We start from the raw sequence: 13,333 nt of genomic DNA, 5'->3' as shown, positions 1-13,333 counted from the left end.
CATATATAGGCTTGCAGCTTAGATTGAGAGAAATGGATAAAATGATCCCAGCAGATATCATCTCACGAAAAAAAAAATTCCTTCAAAATGATTTGCGAGGTTGCACATTTGGTAATCCTACTACCTTTACCCTAACACAATAATGTAACCTTGTTTGAAAGCGAAGGCAAGAATTAGTTTGCAGTCTATTCTTTTTCCCTTTCTAAGACTTTTCAAATAAATGGGTTTCAAGAGATTGAGGACACAAATTTAGAAAAAATTATTGATAATTGACTGCATTGACACAATTGAAAATTTTTGAAAGTGAACTGACATTGAAATTAGCCAAAGTTTGCAGTCTATTCTTTTTCCATTTCTAAAAATTTTGAAATAAATGGGTTTCAAGAGACTGAGGACATAAATTTAGAAAAAAAAAATTATTGATAATTGACTGCATTGACACAACTGCCAATTTTGGAAGTGATATGCACAACGAAATGTACTAAAACCCTAATGTATGCCAGAATAATGAGAATAAACAACGGGTCTATTCATTAAGATGTATTTCACATATTAGATTTTTAAAAAGTGTAAGATTTATTAGGTAAAATAAATAAATACAAGAGAAAGTAATAATTATTAGTATATATATATATATATATATATATATAATAAATTGGATGGAATTTAGTGTGTTAACAGGTGTCCATTAGGCGTCCGTTAGAGAAATCCATAGTCAAAAAACCCTATGTTAAGTGCAACATTGGTCGTTGCAATTAAGAAATCAAATAAATAACGCGAACCTGAATTTGACTATCTCATGCTAATTTTAAAGAGGAAAGGTTGGTAATGTGTGGATAAATGTTCATTACAATAATGAACTAATCATGCCTAACTTAACGGCTAACAGCAACATGCCAAATAAATACTCCTTTATGGTTAGGCCCTAATAATTGAACCAATTATATATTGCAGTTGAATTTGACAAGCCAGTCCTATCTTCCTCTGAAAATCACCTAACCAAAAGTAAATTTGAACTTGCTCATTGGTCGTCAAATTTTGGTCAAAATTTTGGACTTTTGTCTTCAAGCTTAGCATTAACATCAATGAATTCCCTCAAAAAATCCCTCTTGACGACTGGAATGAGAAAGTAACCTACAAGACATTTATTTCTTCGTGTTTGGTCTCAATGAATTTTGGAATTTTGTATCAGAATATTTGGTATCTGGGGTTATCAACTTATGTTCTTTAAAGACAGTCAAGTACAGCAAACTATATACATTGAAAAGGTATATATCATGACAGATTTAAAAAATATATACAATTACAGCACATAAGTAGCCAAATGTGTTGAAGTAGAAAATTAAGTAAGCTAATCCAAACCTAACTTAATGGGAGAAGGAAAAATGCAAATTTTTGCAAAATGTTATCTCTTTTTGCGTCAAAGATTTGTTCTGTAAAAGATGATACATATGCACAAACATGCATTGTTCGTCAATTTTCTTGGTAATCCACAATTCAGGTGCAACTAGTGTAATTTTCTGAAGTTTGGATTGCAATTTTCTGGAGTTTTTGTAGAAAATGTACTGTAACGATTTGATATTTGTGAAATAAAAAAATGATTGGGAAACGCGTTCACAGAAAATATAAAGATTTTTTTGATAGAAAATCCCTTTCCAAACAAGCATTCGCTTGAGCTTTGCAGTGAATAAGTACCAAAAACATGACCATTGTTATTTGCAACCTAAAACTTTTATATTTTTGAAAAAAAAAATTCTTTTACATTTTGCCCCTCTAGTATCTAATACCTAGACCATGTTATTAGAGGGAAGGACAACTTTAAGGTATGTGGAATTTCCTCTCATTTTTTCTTAATATTTGCAGCAAGTCTTGTTTATGAGCTGAGTACAATAGTATCAGCATCTTCAACAATGCAAAAAAGGGAAGCTGAATACAATGGTTGATTTGGTTTTTATGTTTTTTCTAATCTAATCTTGCTTATAAGCAGAATAGAATTGTTGACTCTAGTGGTGCTAATCTCGTCACTACACTATAAAGAAAGTGTTCAAAGTAACTGTTGTCCTGTATTTTGTAGTTACTCAATAATTGCTTCATTCATTATGGAATAATTCCACTTTGTATTGGTAAATTTCATATCTATTACCAGATTGTACCATCAACTTCAATTTTAGATATTTTCTGTCCTGAACTTTCTAATTTGTCCCAGTTAGTTTGAATAGTAAAAGGTGTTTACAGAAGTAGATGGAAACAAGACGCGGGCATCATGTTCTCTTTAATTTGTTTCGCTTTTCATTCTTAAACTTTTGGTTGATTCCAACATTGGCCCTCAAACTTCAGGTTTGGAACTTTTTGCACTTTAAATTGCTTTAACCTTCTCATTCTTGTTGAACTGCTTTATTGACGAAAACAATGTCAAATGCTATTCACACATACCTTTTAAATTCTTACACACCCTTTTCACAAGTGCTTTTTGAGGAAAACAATGTCAAAACTTTTACGTTTTTTGTGAATACATTTTTTAATATTTTTTGCCTCACATATATCAAATCATTACAATACATTTTTTTTATATAAAAACTCTAGAAAATAGTAATTCAAATTGGTTCTAAGCAATTTGTGTTATTATTTTTATAGAAGATTTTTTTTTTCAATTTATATTTTCTTGAGATAGCTAGACTGACCAAAAAATGTCAATAAAGGAGATATTCAATTGTAGTTATAGGCCGAAAAAAGAGCAAGGTCTTGAACTCTAAATCTCCTACTTATAATTTCTCCTATCTTATCATTCAATCTAATCCTTACAAAAAAAATAGATATTCAATCCCAGATAGACTAAGCACAAAATTTGTTAGCGGTGCCTTCACCAATTATTCCTCTTATAAAATTTATTCATCCACAAGATTTCTTTATCAATTTCTAGAAGTAAGTCAAGATACTACCATCGATGACAATTTCTCAAATTTGAATCGTTAAAAAAAATTAAATTAATATTTTTATACTGACAGTGCATATATTAACAGATTTGAATGCATTATTATATAAGCAAAATTTAGAATCAAGTTTGAGATAACATAATATGCATTTAGACTTATCAGTGTACATGCTACGGGCCTGTTTGGAAGCCTAGTTTTTTACCAAGTTTTTTAGCTACTAGTTTTTTAACAACTTTTGCTACAGGAATCCAAAAATACTTATCAAATTTTTTAACCTACACACTTCAAAATATCTAATACACAAAAAACTTCCTCTTTTCTTCTTCTTTCTCCCCCACCCTAATCCACCACACCATTATCGCCGGCCATCGCTGCCGCCACCTATTCAGGTGCCGGCATTCCTCTTTTTTGTTTTCCTTCCTTTCTCCCTCTCCCTCTCCCCCTCTTCCTCTCCTTCCCTCCCCTCTCCCCCTCTTCTCCCCCTCCCCTTCCTGGCCACCCTCCCCACCAACGTTGAACAGTCGCCGCCAACCCTCGGCCACCAATGCTCGCTGTCCAACCCTCGCCGCGTGCCACCCACCGCTTCCTCCATTCTCTCTCCCTCGCAACCCACAGCAGCCACGACTGCCGACGCAACTCGCGGCAACTAACTTTCGCCGACAGTCCTGAACCCAATCTAATAACCCATTGTACAAAAAGGGAGATGGAGAAGAGAGGGAGAGGGAGATAGAGAAGATGGGGAGAGAAAAAGTAAAAAAAAAAAATGTGCACGCCATGGCTGCTGGTTCTCTGACTTCGAGAGGGAGAGGGGGAAGGTGAAAAGGGGAGTAGAGGGGAAGAGGGGAGCAGAGGGGAAGAGAAAAAGAAAAAAAAATTTGAACAAGGCTGCTGGTTCGTCGGAGGCAGAGGTAACGGGAGAAGGAAGGGCCAGGGGGAAGGAAGAAGAAAAAGAAGAAGAAGAAGAGGAAAGAAAAGAAAAAGGAAAGAAAGAAAAAAAATGGTAGGACCATGGTTGCTGGTTCGTCGGATGCAGAGGTTAACGGGGGAGGGAAGGGGCAGGGGGAAGGAAGAAGAAAAAGAAGAAGAAGAGGAAAGAAAAGAAAAAGGAAAGGAAAAAAAAAGAAAAAGAAAGGAAAAAAAGTTTTTCATCTTAAAATTTTTTTTCAAAAACTTCTACGGTGCACTACAGTAAAATTTTAAACAAATTTCTAAAAAACTCAGGTTCTAAACGGGGATTTTTAAAAAAAAAAGGTACGAACCAAATACAGTTCACAAAAGAATGGAAGTTAAAAGTACTGCTCTGTTTGAATTGTAAATTATTTGAGATATTTTTGCTGTAGTACTTTTGTGATGTGATGTATGTGAGATAAAAAGATAATTAGAAAAATAAAAAGATGTGTTAAAAATTATAATGATGATATAAGCAAATAAATTTTGACAAATAATCCTCTATCCAAACAAACCCACGTGGATTGACACATTACAGAATTCAACATTTATCCCTTTATGGAGAATTGTACACTTCCAGTGCTAAAAAATACGGTATGTCAAGGACAAGTGTATACACACAGTGGACAGGCCGGAGAGAGAATCTAATGAGTAAATGACGCACAAATTTTCCAACAACACATCAAAAAAATCCAAAATGAGATATGCTATGAATCAGAGGAAGAAGAGTATAGGACCCGCATATGTTGACAAATCCTATGTCTCTTCTAATGTAAGTTATTCTTTTTTCCTTCTCTCTCCTTCTCTCTCTCTCTCTCTCTCCATCATCTTTGTAAAGAGTGGGACCCATCAGATCCAAAAACTCCAAATATTTTCTCACAGTTGTTGAGCCTATAGCTGTGCCCATTAGTACTACATGACAATCAAAATCCCTCTTTTTTCTTAACTTTTCTTACAAGTCTGCCATATCCCATTTTCAGCATTCAAGTGCTCAGAAAAAAGAGGAAAAGCAGAAATAGATAGATAGTATACAAATTTGAGCTTTTTTCTTCTGTAAGCTTTTTCTTGTTTTTTGGGCTGTGATAATAGTTAATGGGCTCTGCTTATTTCTTTGCTTTTGCTGATGGTTGCTCTCATCAGTTGAAAAGTGGGATAGGAGATATGAATTGGGGTTGGATTAATGGGTTGATATTTCAAAAGGGTTCTTGAAAGAAGAGGTTTTTAGGCTGTAATTTAAGGTAAAGTTTCATACTTTCCTGAATGTTGCAAGAAAATGATAATGGGTTTTGATTACTTTGTTGCTTTCTTATCTCGGATGCTCTGCTTTTCATGAATTTCTATGATTTTTCAGTTGTGTATTTGTATGGATATCTGAATTGGTATGCATGAATTTATGAGTATGTGATGTATGAATGCATACCTGTGATTTTGATGAACTGATTTGCAGAAAGATGTTGGCCTTGATATGCCAAATTTGTCCTGTATATACTCTCCACTTCACTTTTTCCATGATTTTGTCTTGAATTTTGGAGTGTCAATGATGCTCTACGGTTACTTTGTAGATGATGGCAATATTAATGAATTTACACATTGGTAGATGAAATCTCTAAGGTTTTTAGGCGCACAATTGCAATTTCAAATTTTTTATGTCAAAAGATCTGCAGTTTCAAATGAAATGATTTTTTTTTTCTCAAAGGGCCGATTTACTAACTTCTTTGATAACCATTACACTTCAAGGGATTTGATTTTTGTTTCCTCACAACTCCTGATCCCTACATATTTTTTTCCTGCTTTTGGTTTAATTCCTGGGATATTAAGTAATTATATTATTACTTTCTGTGAGTTTCAAATGTTCTTTGCATTCTCTCTCCACCCACCGCCATTATTAATCTGATGTGCACTGTGACGGTGCACTATTTATTTGTTTTTTCTTCCCTTGTATATCCTAAAGATCTTGGTTATAGTTGATGTTTGATACTGAAGATTGCCATATGCTTTTGGTATTTGTCTTTGTATGTGAGTTCTAGACTTCAAATGCCTATACCTCTTGTCATCGTTGATTATGGAATTTGTTTGTTGAGACAGGAAAATGATTGAGCTGGTATAGATAATTGAACTTGTTGCACTTTAGTTTGACTTGGCTAACTTCTAATTGAATCTGAAAAATGGACTGAGTTTCATCTCCCTCAGTCAGCGCATTATGTACTCTGGGATCAGTTCAACTAGCTGGCACTACGCAAGGAAAGATGTCAAAAAATAGACAACATAGTCAAATTGGTTAAAATCTTTGTTGTTGCGATGCAAACTTAGTTATTTGAATTGATTTTGAATATCTTGGTTGAGTAAATTTAGATGATTATGTCTCTGTTGCGGTATGCTGAGCTTCATTCCAAGCCTGTGGAATTTCTGTTTACATAAAAATTGACTTTAAATGTATCATAACTTCACTAAATAAGTAAACTCTCTTTCATTTTGTCACCAGCAGCGGTTGAGGCATTATTAGTTCTGATATCTTGATTACGTATCTTCGGTCGAAACTGACTGTTTCCTTCTTGAATTGTCCATAGGAAGTGGAGCAAAGATGCAGTGTACAAGCTATCTTTCTGGGTATTATTATACTAGAGAGCAAAATGTTGATGCTAGTGGGAGCTTATGGCAACAATTCAACAATGGTTTTTTCTGTAGAAGTGGGAGAGACTACAATATTTTGTCTCAGCGACCAATGACTGATCAGTATTTAGCTTACAACAAAGAAATATTAAGGCAGACAATGCTAAAGCAAGAATCATTATTCATGTATCAGGTAAAAGACATTCAAAAATTGATTTTATATGCACTGCATTGGACTATGGTTCTGTAGACACTGTTTTAATTATCATAATTTAGGTTATCGGATCCTGGAACTTGTCTGTGTTCTATTTTCTTTAGTTTTTGATAATGATTTCATTTATTGCTGGCTGAGTTGTTGTGGTTGTTCAAATGAGATTTTATGTCGTTAAAGGTATGCCTTATATAAATGGCATAGGATCTGGAGTTCCTGTACCTTTTTTTATTGGAGTCTTCTGTAACTGTGGCTATTTTATTTGAAAAGTTTGTCTATGGCCTTTGAAATGGGAAAATTTTGTTGGGGGCCTTTGAAACAGAGGAAATAATTACTTGTGTTTCTTTTCCAGGTTCGTGAACTACATCGCTTGTATGGGAGGCAAAGGGAGTTGATGGATGAAATAAAAATGATGGAACTAAGTAAAGATCATCTACGGATGCAAACTTCCTCGTCAAATTCTTTTGTATCTGGAATGCTGTGTGATACTTCTAAGAAGGCTTTACAGCTTCCAGGATGGCTTTTATCAAACCCAAGAGATGATAAGCCGTCTGCACATGGAATGGAAAACTTTCAAAGGCCCTCAATTTTTGTTTCAAGGAAGAGCATCCACGCTGGTTCTGATGTTTATCTAGAAGAAAACCATTTGAAAGAACTTGAAGTCTCATCATGTGGAAGGAACAAATATGGGAAGAGAATGTTAAATCTGGAACTTCCACCTGAGGAATATATGGATAGTGACGGAGGCGAAGAGCTAGAGAAGGAAAAATCTTCTGAAGTCTCTCCAGTTTGGCTTGATCCATCTGTAAGATTTGTAGACTCTTCGCCTAAGAGTAATTTAATAATCAGAAAAGGAGCTTCTTCCAATTTTAATTCAAGTTGCAGCTATACAAGTTGTTTGCTTGATTTGAATGCGCCTCTACCATCTGATGAACCAGTTACAATTTCCACCAGTTTAGTTGACTCTAACATAAGCAGCACAGGAATCAAGCAACAGGATCCAGATTTATCTGGAAAGCCAAGATCAAAAACCCCTGACTTGATGAGTATTGCTTCTGATGTTCTGGAAGGAAAAGGTTCTTCCCTTAGCGTCTATTTTCGTATTTCTGTTTCCTTTTTTTTTTTGTCTGAAAAGAGTAAATTAATGCTACCCATGTTTATATCTCCATTTTAATGAAACCCCTCTTGTTATCTAAATTTAATAAATTAATTCACATATGGTTTTAACGAACTACCTTATCATTATCTAAATTTGCAGCAAGTATTGAAGCAAATTCTGGGCTTCCAGTTCAATCCGCCGGAAAGTTGCCCCTGCCATGCAATGATAAAACAATTTTGGGTTCAAAATCAGCCAAAAAAGAGCAAGACTTCAATATCAATGAGCTGAGAATGGTAAGCTCATGTGTAACCACTGCATCCCAACTTGTGCAGTTCTCTGATCAAACCAATACAGGAGCATCAGCTTCAAATTCTTCCTGGAAAACATCATACACTGAGGTTCCTATAGCAATTCAAGCACTGCCATGCTTCAGTTCTATACAATTCTCCAGTAAAACTTCCAGATCATCTAGTGGAAGCTCTGTGATTAAGGAGAAGTATTCAAATGGAAATGCAGCACTCTCTTCAAATCTGGGATGCATTACCTCCCATATGAGCTGCAACAGTAATAATCAACCCACTGCTGAATACCTTGCTGGTTTTGTTGAGGACCCAGTTCACCAAACTCCAGTGGATATGGATCTGAATACCATGCCTTGTAACTCAGTACCTGAAATAGAAGATTCTCAGGATAAGGACAGGAGTATGGTTGGAGAAAAAAAGTGTGAAAATTCTGTAGGGCCATTGAATGGACCAAGAGTTAAGCCAGATTCTGAAGGTCAGATAGTTGGATGTCCACAACTGTTAGATCCTTCCATTTCCAGAAGCCAATTTTGTGCATTTACTGCAATTGATTCCAATTCAAATTTATCTGAGGAAAACGACATCCAGAATGGTGAAATGGTTGATCTCCCTGCTATCCATATGTCTTGTGATTCTTCACACGATTCAGAAAAATCTCCAAAAGATGATGAAACTTGTCCAGCTAACGATTGTGGAAAAGAAATGTCCCAGTTGAAAACCTGTATGGACTTGCGGTTCTCCAACACGGATCAAAAGTATTCCCAGGTACTGACTGAAACAACTGCAGTAGGGACAGATTTGCAGGCACCTATCAGTCCAGACAACAAGGAGCATTCTCCACCTAGAGAAGAGTCTGAGGACAATCAAAGCGAGAATCATGAAGGTACAGTCAAGGAACTTGACAGGATTGCAGCAGAGGTTATTCTTTCGATTATGTTTTCTGGCAAAAAACAAAGTCTCAACGCTAGCATGAGTCAACTATTAGAGGTTTCTGCTGACTGCCTAGGTTGGTTTGCTGGGATTGCTTGTACTGTGGCAGGTTCTGCAGAAAATGAATCGGAAGATCATCTGACTGATGCACCTGTTGGCAATTGCAGCGATCTTGCTCCCAAAGTGCTTGAAAAATTGGAAGCCATGACATTCAAGTCCACAGGAATCAAGGTTGAAGATCATTGTCATATGACCATTGACCAGAAAAACAAGTTAATAGGTGATCCTCTACTGACAAGTGAGGGACAATCTAGAAAGGCAAGGGGGTGGAAGGATTTTCAGTCACAAGATCTACCTTGTGCTTCTTCTCTCTGTTCACATGACGCGACTGAGAATCTTCGGCCCATTAAAAAGCTAAGAGCTGCTGCAAGAACAGCTCATGAGAATGTCAAAGTCAGGAAGAAAGTCGGGAGAGTTAGATGTGCTAGAGGGAGGAGGCACTCTAAAAGGTTCCCTCTTAATGCAATCAGCGGAAAGGCGTGCTCGCTCTCAAAACAGAATCCTTGTCAAAGTGAGCAGAGCTTTCTGCAGAGTTGCTCATTTGGATGGGGAAGGAAACATAGACGGCAAAAGCATCGGAGGGCTCGGACTTATTTTGATCCTGGTTTCACTTAACATGGCTTCTCTGTAAATTACATGGATAGAACCTACTTGTCTGGCTGTAGGAAGATTGATAGAATGATAGGAAGCTAATGAACTTAGCTCTGAAGCCTTTTTGAGCAATGAATGTTTTAAAGCTGTGAAGTCGTACCGAGCTGCTTAATGCATGGAAAGACTCTTGGCAATTACTAGAATTGTTGAGATAGGAAAAGGTTGAATCTCCTGCACGATTCTGCTTTGTCTTGTGTCGTTTTTGTTGTAGTAAAGGTCAATTACCGCACTCTTGGCCCTATGTACATATGTTCCATATGTACATGTGTACAGAAGCTGATTTTGATTGTACTCCTGGGCAAGGCAGTAAGTGAAAACCTCTTTTGTCCTCTACGATAAATGGCAAATGTATCCATGAAAATCTTTGTTTGGATGGATCTGGGATTTAGTATAGATTTTAAATTTTGAGACAAAAGTAAGAAATACTTTTCATCAAATTGTGGGGTTGCAATGAATCGTTTCTCCTTTTACACTTCTGCAAATCGTAGATTAGTTATTTGTTTTGAGGGAGTGTTTGAAGCAAAGGTAACAAATGTTTTTTAATAAATTGGAATTGCTTTAAAGTACTTTTCCACTTTTACCCATGGAGAATTCTAATTTATCTTTGTTCTGATTCAAAAAAGTTAAATTATTATGTTTATATTTACGTTTTGCGATGGATATTCGATATTGCTTTGAAGTTCTCAAGTAAATCATTTGTGCTTCTATTTCTCTGTGTCTTTTTGTTAAACAATCAAGTTCTCATATTAAGGATCAATTAAAGTACTTAGGTTTTGATGACGAATCAAGTTAAAAAAAAAAAAAAAAAAAACAGTACTAAGTTTTAGATTTTACAAGTTGTTATCATAATATTCTAACTATAATTACTATTTAGATTGTAATGGAAGCAAACCAAATAAATGAGATGAGTTTATGATCCAAATGAGTAAAAGAAAAACTTTCAAAGGAAAATAATGGATGAATACCATAATTTTTTTTATAGGTTTCGCAAATAGATAAGAATGATGTTGAACGAAGATTACCAATTATATTCATGAAAAAATGTTCCATCTATTTTTTTTTCTTCTATGTTTTTTTATCTCATATATTAGTTCAAAATTCAGAACGTCATTTAGGTTTCTAATCTTAAATGCTCAACAAAATCTAATTACTTTTTTAAGCACTCATATTTTTATATTGATAACATTGTTAATAAAACTGTTCAACCTCTAAGGTTTAGAGGTTGGATAGAGCATTATTCCAAATAATTATTTGGAATAATTACTGTAACACTTTTTGTGATGTGATGTATGTGAGATAAAAAGGTAGTTAGGAATATAAAAAGATAAACTGGAAAATGTGTTTATGATGCAAGCGAAAAATTTTTTTGGAAAAATTTGCTATCCAAACATTTCTCTCAAGTACTAATTCCCCTTCCCTATCTTCCACTTCTTAAATCCCATTCCTTTTCTGCTAGAAAAATTATTTTAAAAAAAAAATTGTTAATGAAACTGGCTAATATATAGACCTTAGGGAAGGCAAGTGCAATTTATTTTTTCCAAAATCAAGTTTTTAAAGAGGGGGGGGGTGTTTATGGACAGAATAGTAAGTTGACGGACTCAATAGGCAAAATTGAGGTTTGGGACCAAAGTGAAACTACGCAAATGGTTTAGCCACCATTGGAGCCGACAACAGTACAACTACAACTTGTTGGAACTAAACTAAATAAAATACAATAAGAATCAGCATTATTCTACTAGTTATTTATTTCTTTATGTCTTGTTATAGAGCATATATTACTATATTTTAGGAAATAGCAAAGAGCGGAAAGGCCAAAATAAAACAACATAGAAGTAGGCAATCTTTATTTTCTTTTCCCTCAATGTTCAATTTCTAGGCATCTTGATGATTGGGTCGTTTAGAATTCAATAAAATGTTATTTGGGCGAGTTTTAAATTTCTCAAATGTTAATGCCTTGATTCTTATATGTTTGAGGGCTGTACATACTCCAGAATGGTATATATTACTAAATTTATCGTTTTTAGGATTAATTTCACTTTATCCCCCAAACTTTGGATGATTACCACTTCAGTCCCTAAATTTTAAAATGGGATACTTAAGTCCCTAAATTTATAATACCTCCCACTTAAGGAAAATTGTTAACAAATCTTGAATGTCGTTGGTGCTCGAAGTGTCCCATTTTATAAGGGTTTAGGGATTTAAGTGTTCCATTTTATAAGTTTAGGGAATTAAATGGGAGGTATTTATAAGTTTATGGACTTAAGTGTCCCATTTTAAAGTTTAGGGACTGAAGTGGGTAACCATCTAAAGTTTGGGGGGATAAAGTGGAATTAACCCTCATTTTTAAGATTAAGTTGTTTCGAAGGTTTCAGCTAATGAAACCAAGGAAGATACTTTTATTTTTTTATTTTCCAGCAGGAAAGGGGTGGGATTAATTAAGAAGTTAGGAGGGTGCAGGAAATTTGATTCCATAATGCCTAATCAAGCTTTTCGCACAAAAATAAAGTGTGAGAATTATGCATATGATCCATTGCCTTTTTTCATCCGTGCTGAAAGAAGAGCAAGATGGAAATGCTCTTTGCATAAGTATAATAAATAATAATTTTTTAAGTAGTCGTCTAGATATTGAATTCTATTGAAACATGTTTTACGCTCAACAAGAGAGAGTCACTGGGGAGAGGGATGATCAGGTGGCACGTGCGAAGGTTCGAAACCTCTCATTTACACTGAAAATAAAACAGAGAGTCATTTTTCTAATATTCTTGATAGTGGTTGCTCTTGATACATTTTTATAGTCGACAATAAAACATAAAATGCTGAAATTGAAATTTTGGATAGCTAAATCAATCTTGGTAATTACTAGAATTGTTGAGATAGAAAAAAGAATATATCGTTTACAATCTTGTTTTTGGCTTGTTTCTTTTTCGTTGTAATAAATGTATATTCACACAATTTTGGCATTTGTGTACACACGGTTCCCATTTGCGTACATAATCTGATTTTCATTGTACTTTCACTTGGCAAGGTTTTAATCTTTGTCGAATGGATGGATTAGGATTGAGTAAAGATTTTTAAATTTTAGTAAAATTATTTAGGCAACGTAATAAATATTATTTCATTAAATGGGACGCATTGACTGATATCTCCTTTACTGGTATATGGATGAAACTTTACATTACTTTTTCATGTTTTATTTTCTTAGGTTAAAGCAGTAATCTAGATTACACATCCGTTTTGCCTCGATTATTTTATAATATAAATCTCATAAGAATTTGTAGTGAAAATTAAACATAAGTTATTTGTTTTCTGCATGTATTTCAAGCCAAAAAACAAATGCTTGTTAATAAATAAACTTGTATCATGTCAAAAAATAATAAAAAAAGAAAATAAAAAACCTTGGAGTCAAAACACTTCAATTTTACACTTTACTCCTGGTGAATTCTATCTTGTTTTTCTAATTAAGAAGGTAAAATATTGTTTTCAACTGGCTAAAATTAAGATCTTAGAACATAGAAATTTTGTGTTCAAATCCTCCTCCTTTTCAACTTCTTAAATCCTACCCCTCCTTTTTAAAAAAATAATACTTAAA

At 34.5% G+C, this 13,333-nt stretch overlaps 1 protein-coding gene across 1 annotated transcript; it reads left to right on the top strand.

Annotated features, from left to right (window-relative positions):
- The first annotated feature begins 4,784 nt into the window (after positions 1-4,784).
- LOC113738426 (uncharacterized) lies at positions 4,785-10,117 on the top strand. Its single transcript, XM_027265623.2, has 4 exons — positions 4,785-5,119; positions 6,449-6,684; positions 7,055-7,778; positions 7,961-10,117. Exons 2-4 carry the CDS (start codon positions 6,463-6,465, stop codon positions 9,706-9,708), a joined length of 2,694 nt encoding a protein of 897 aa, XP_027121424.1. The 5' UTR covers positions 4,785-5,119; positions 6,449-6,462; the 3' UTR covers positions 9,709-10,117.
- The last annotated feature ends 3,216 nt before the right edge of the window (positions 10,118-13,333 follow it).

This window comes from Coffea arabica, chromosome 4c (genome assembly GCF_036785885.1).
Source record: "Coffea arabica cultivar ET-39 chromosome 4c, Coffea Arabica ET-39 HiFi, whole genome shotgun sequence".
NCBI classification, from domain to species: domain Eukaryota; kingdom Viridiplantae; phylum Streptophyta; class Magnoliopsida; order Gentianales; family Rubiaceae; genus Coffea; species Coffea arabica.
The sequence above is the reverse complement of the archived record's forward strand: the minus strand, read 5'-3'. Positions and strand labels throughout refer to the sequence as shown.

Bases quoted from the DNA above. Each gene is read 5' to 3' on its own strand.
- LOC113738426 (XM_027265623.2), top strand. From the start codon at position 6,463: ATGCAGTGTACAAGCTATCTTTCTGGGTATTATTATACTAGAGAGCAA. The intron at 6,685-7,054 runs GTAAAAGACATT...TTTCTTTTCCAG, and splicing joins AATCATTATTCATGTATCAG to GTTCGTGAACTACATCGCTT. The intron at 7,779-7,960 runs GTTCTTCCCTTA...CTAAATTTGCAG, and splicing joins TGATGTTCTGGAAGGAAAAG to CAAGTATTGAAGCAAATTCT.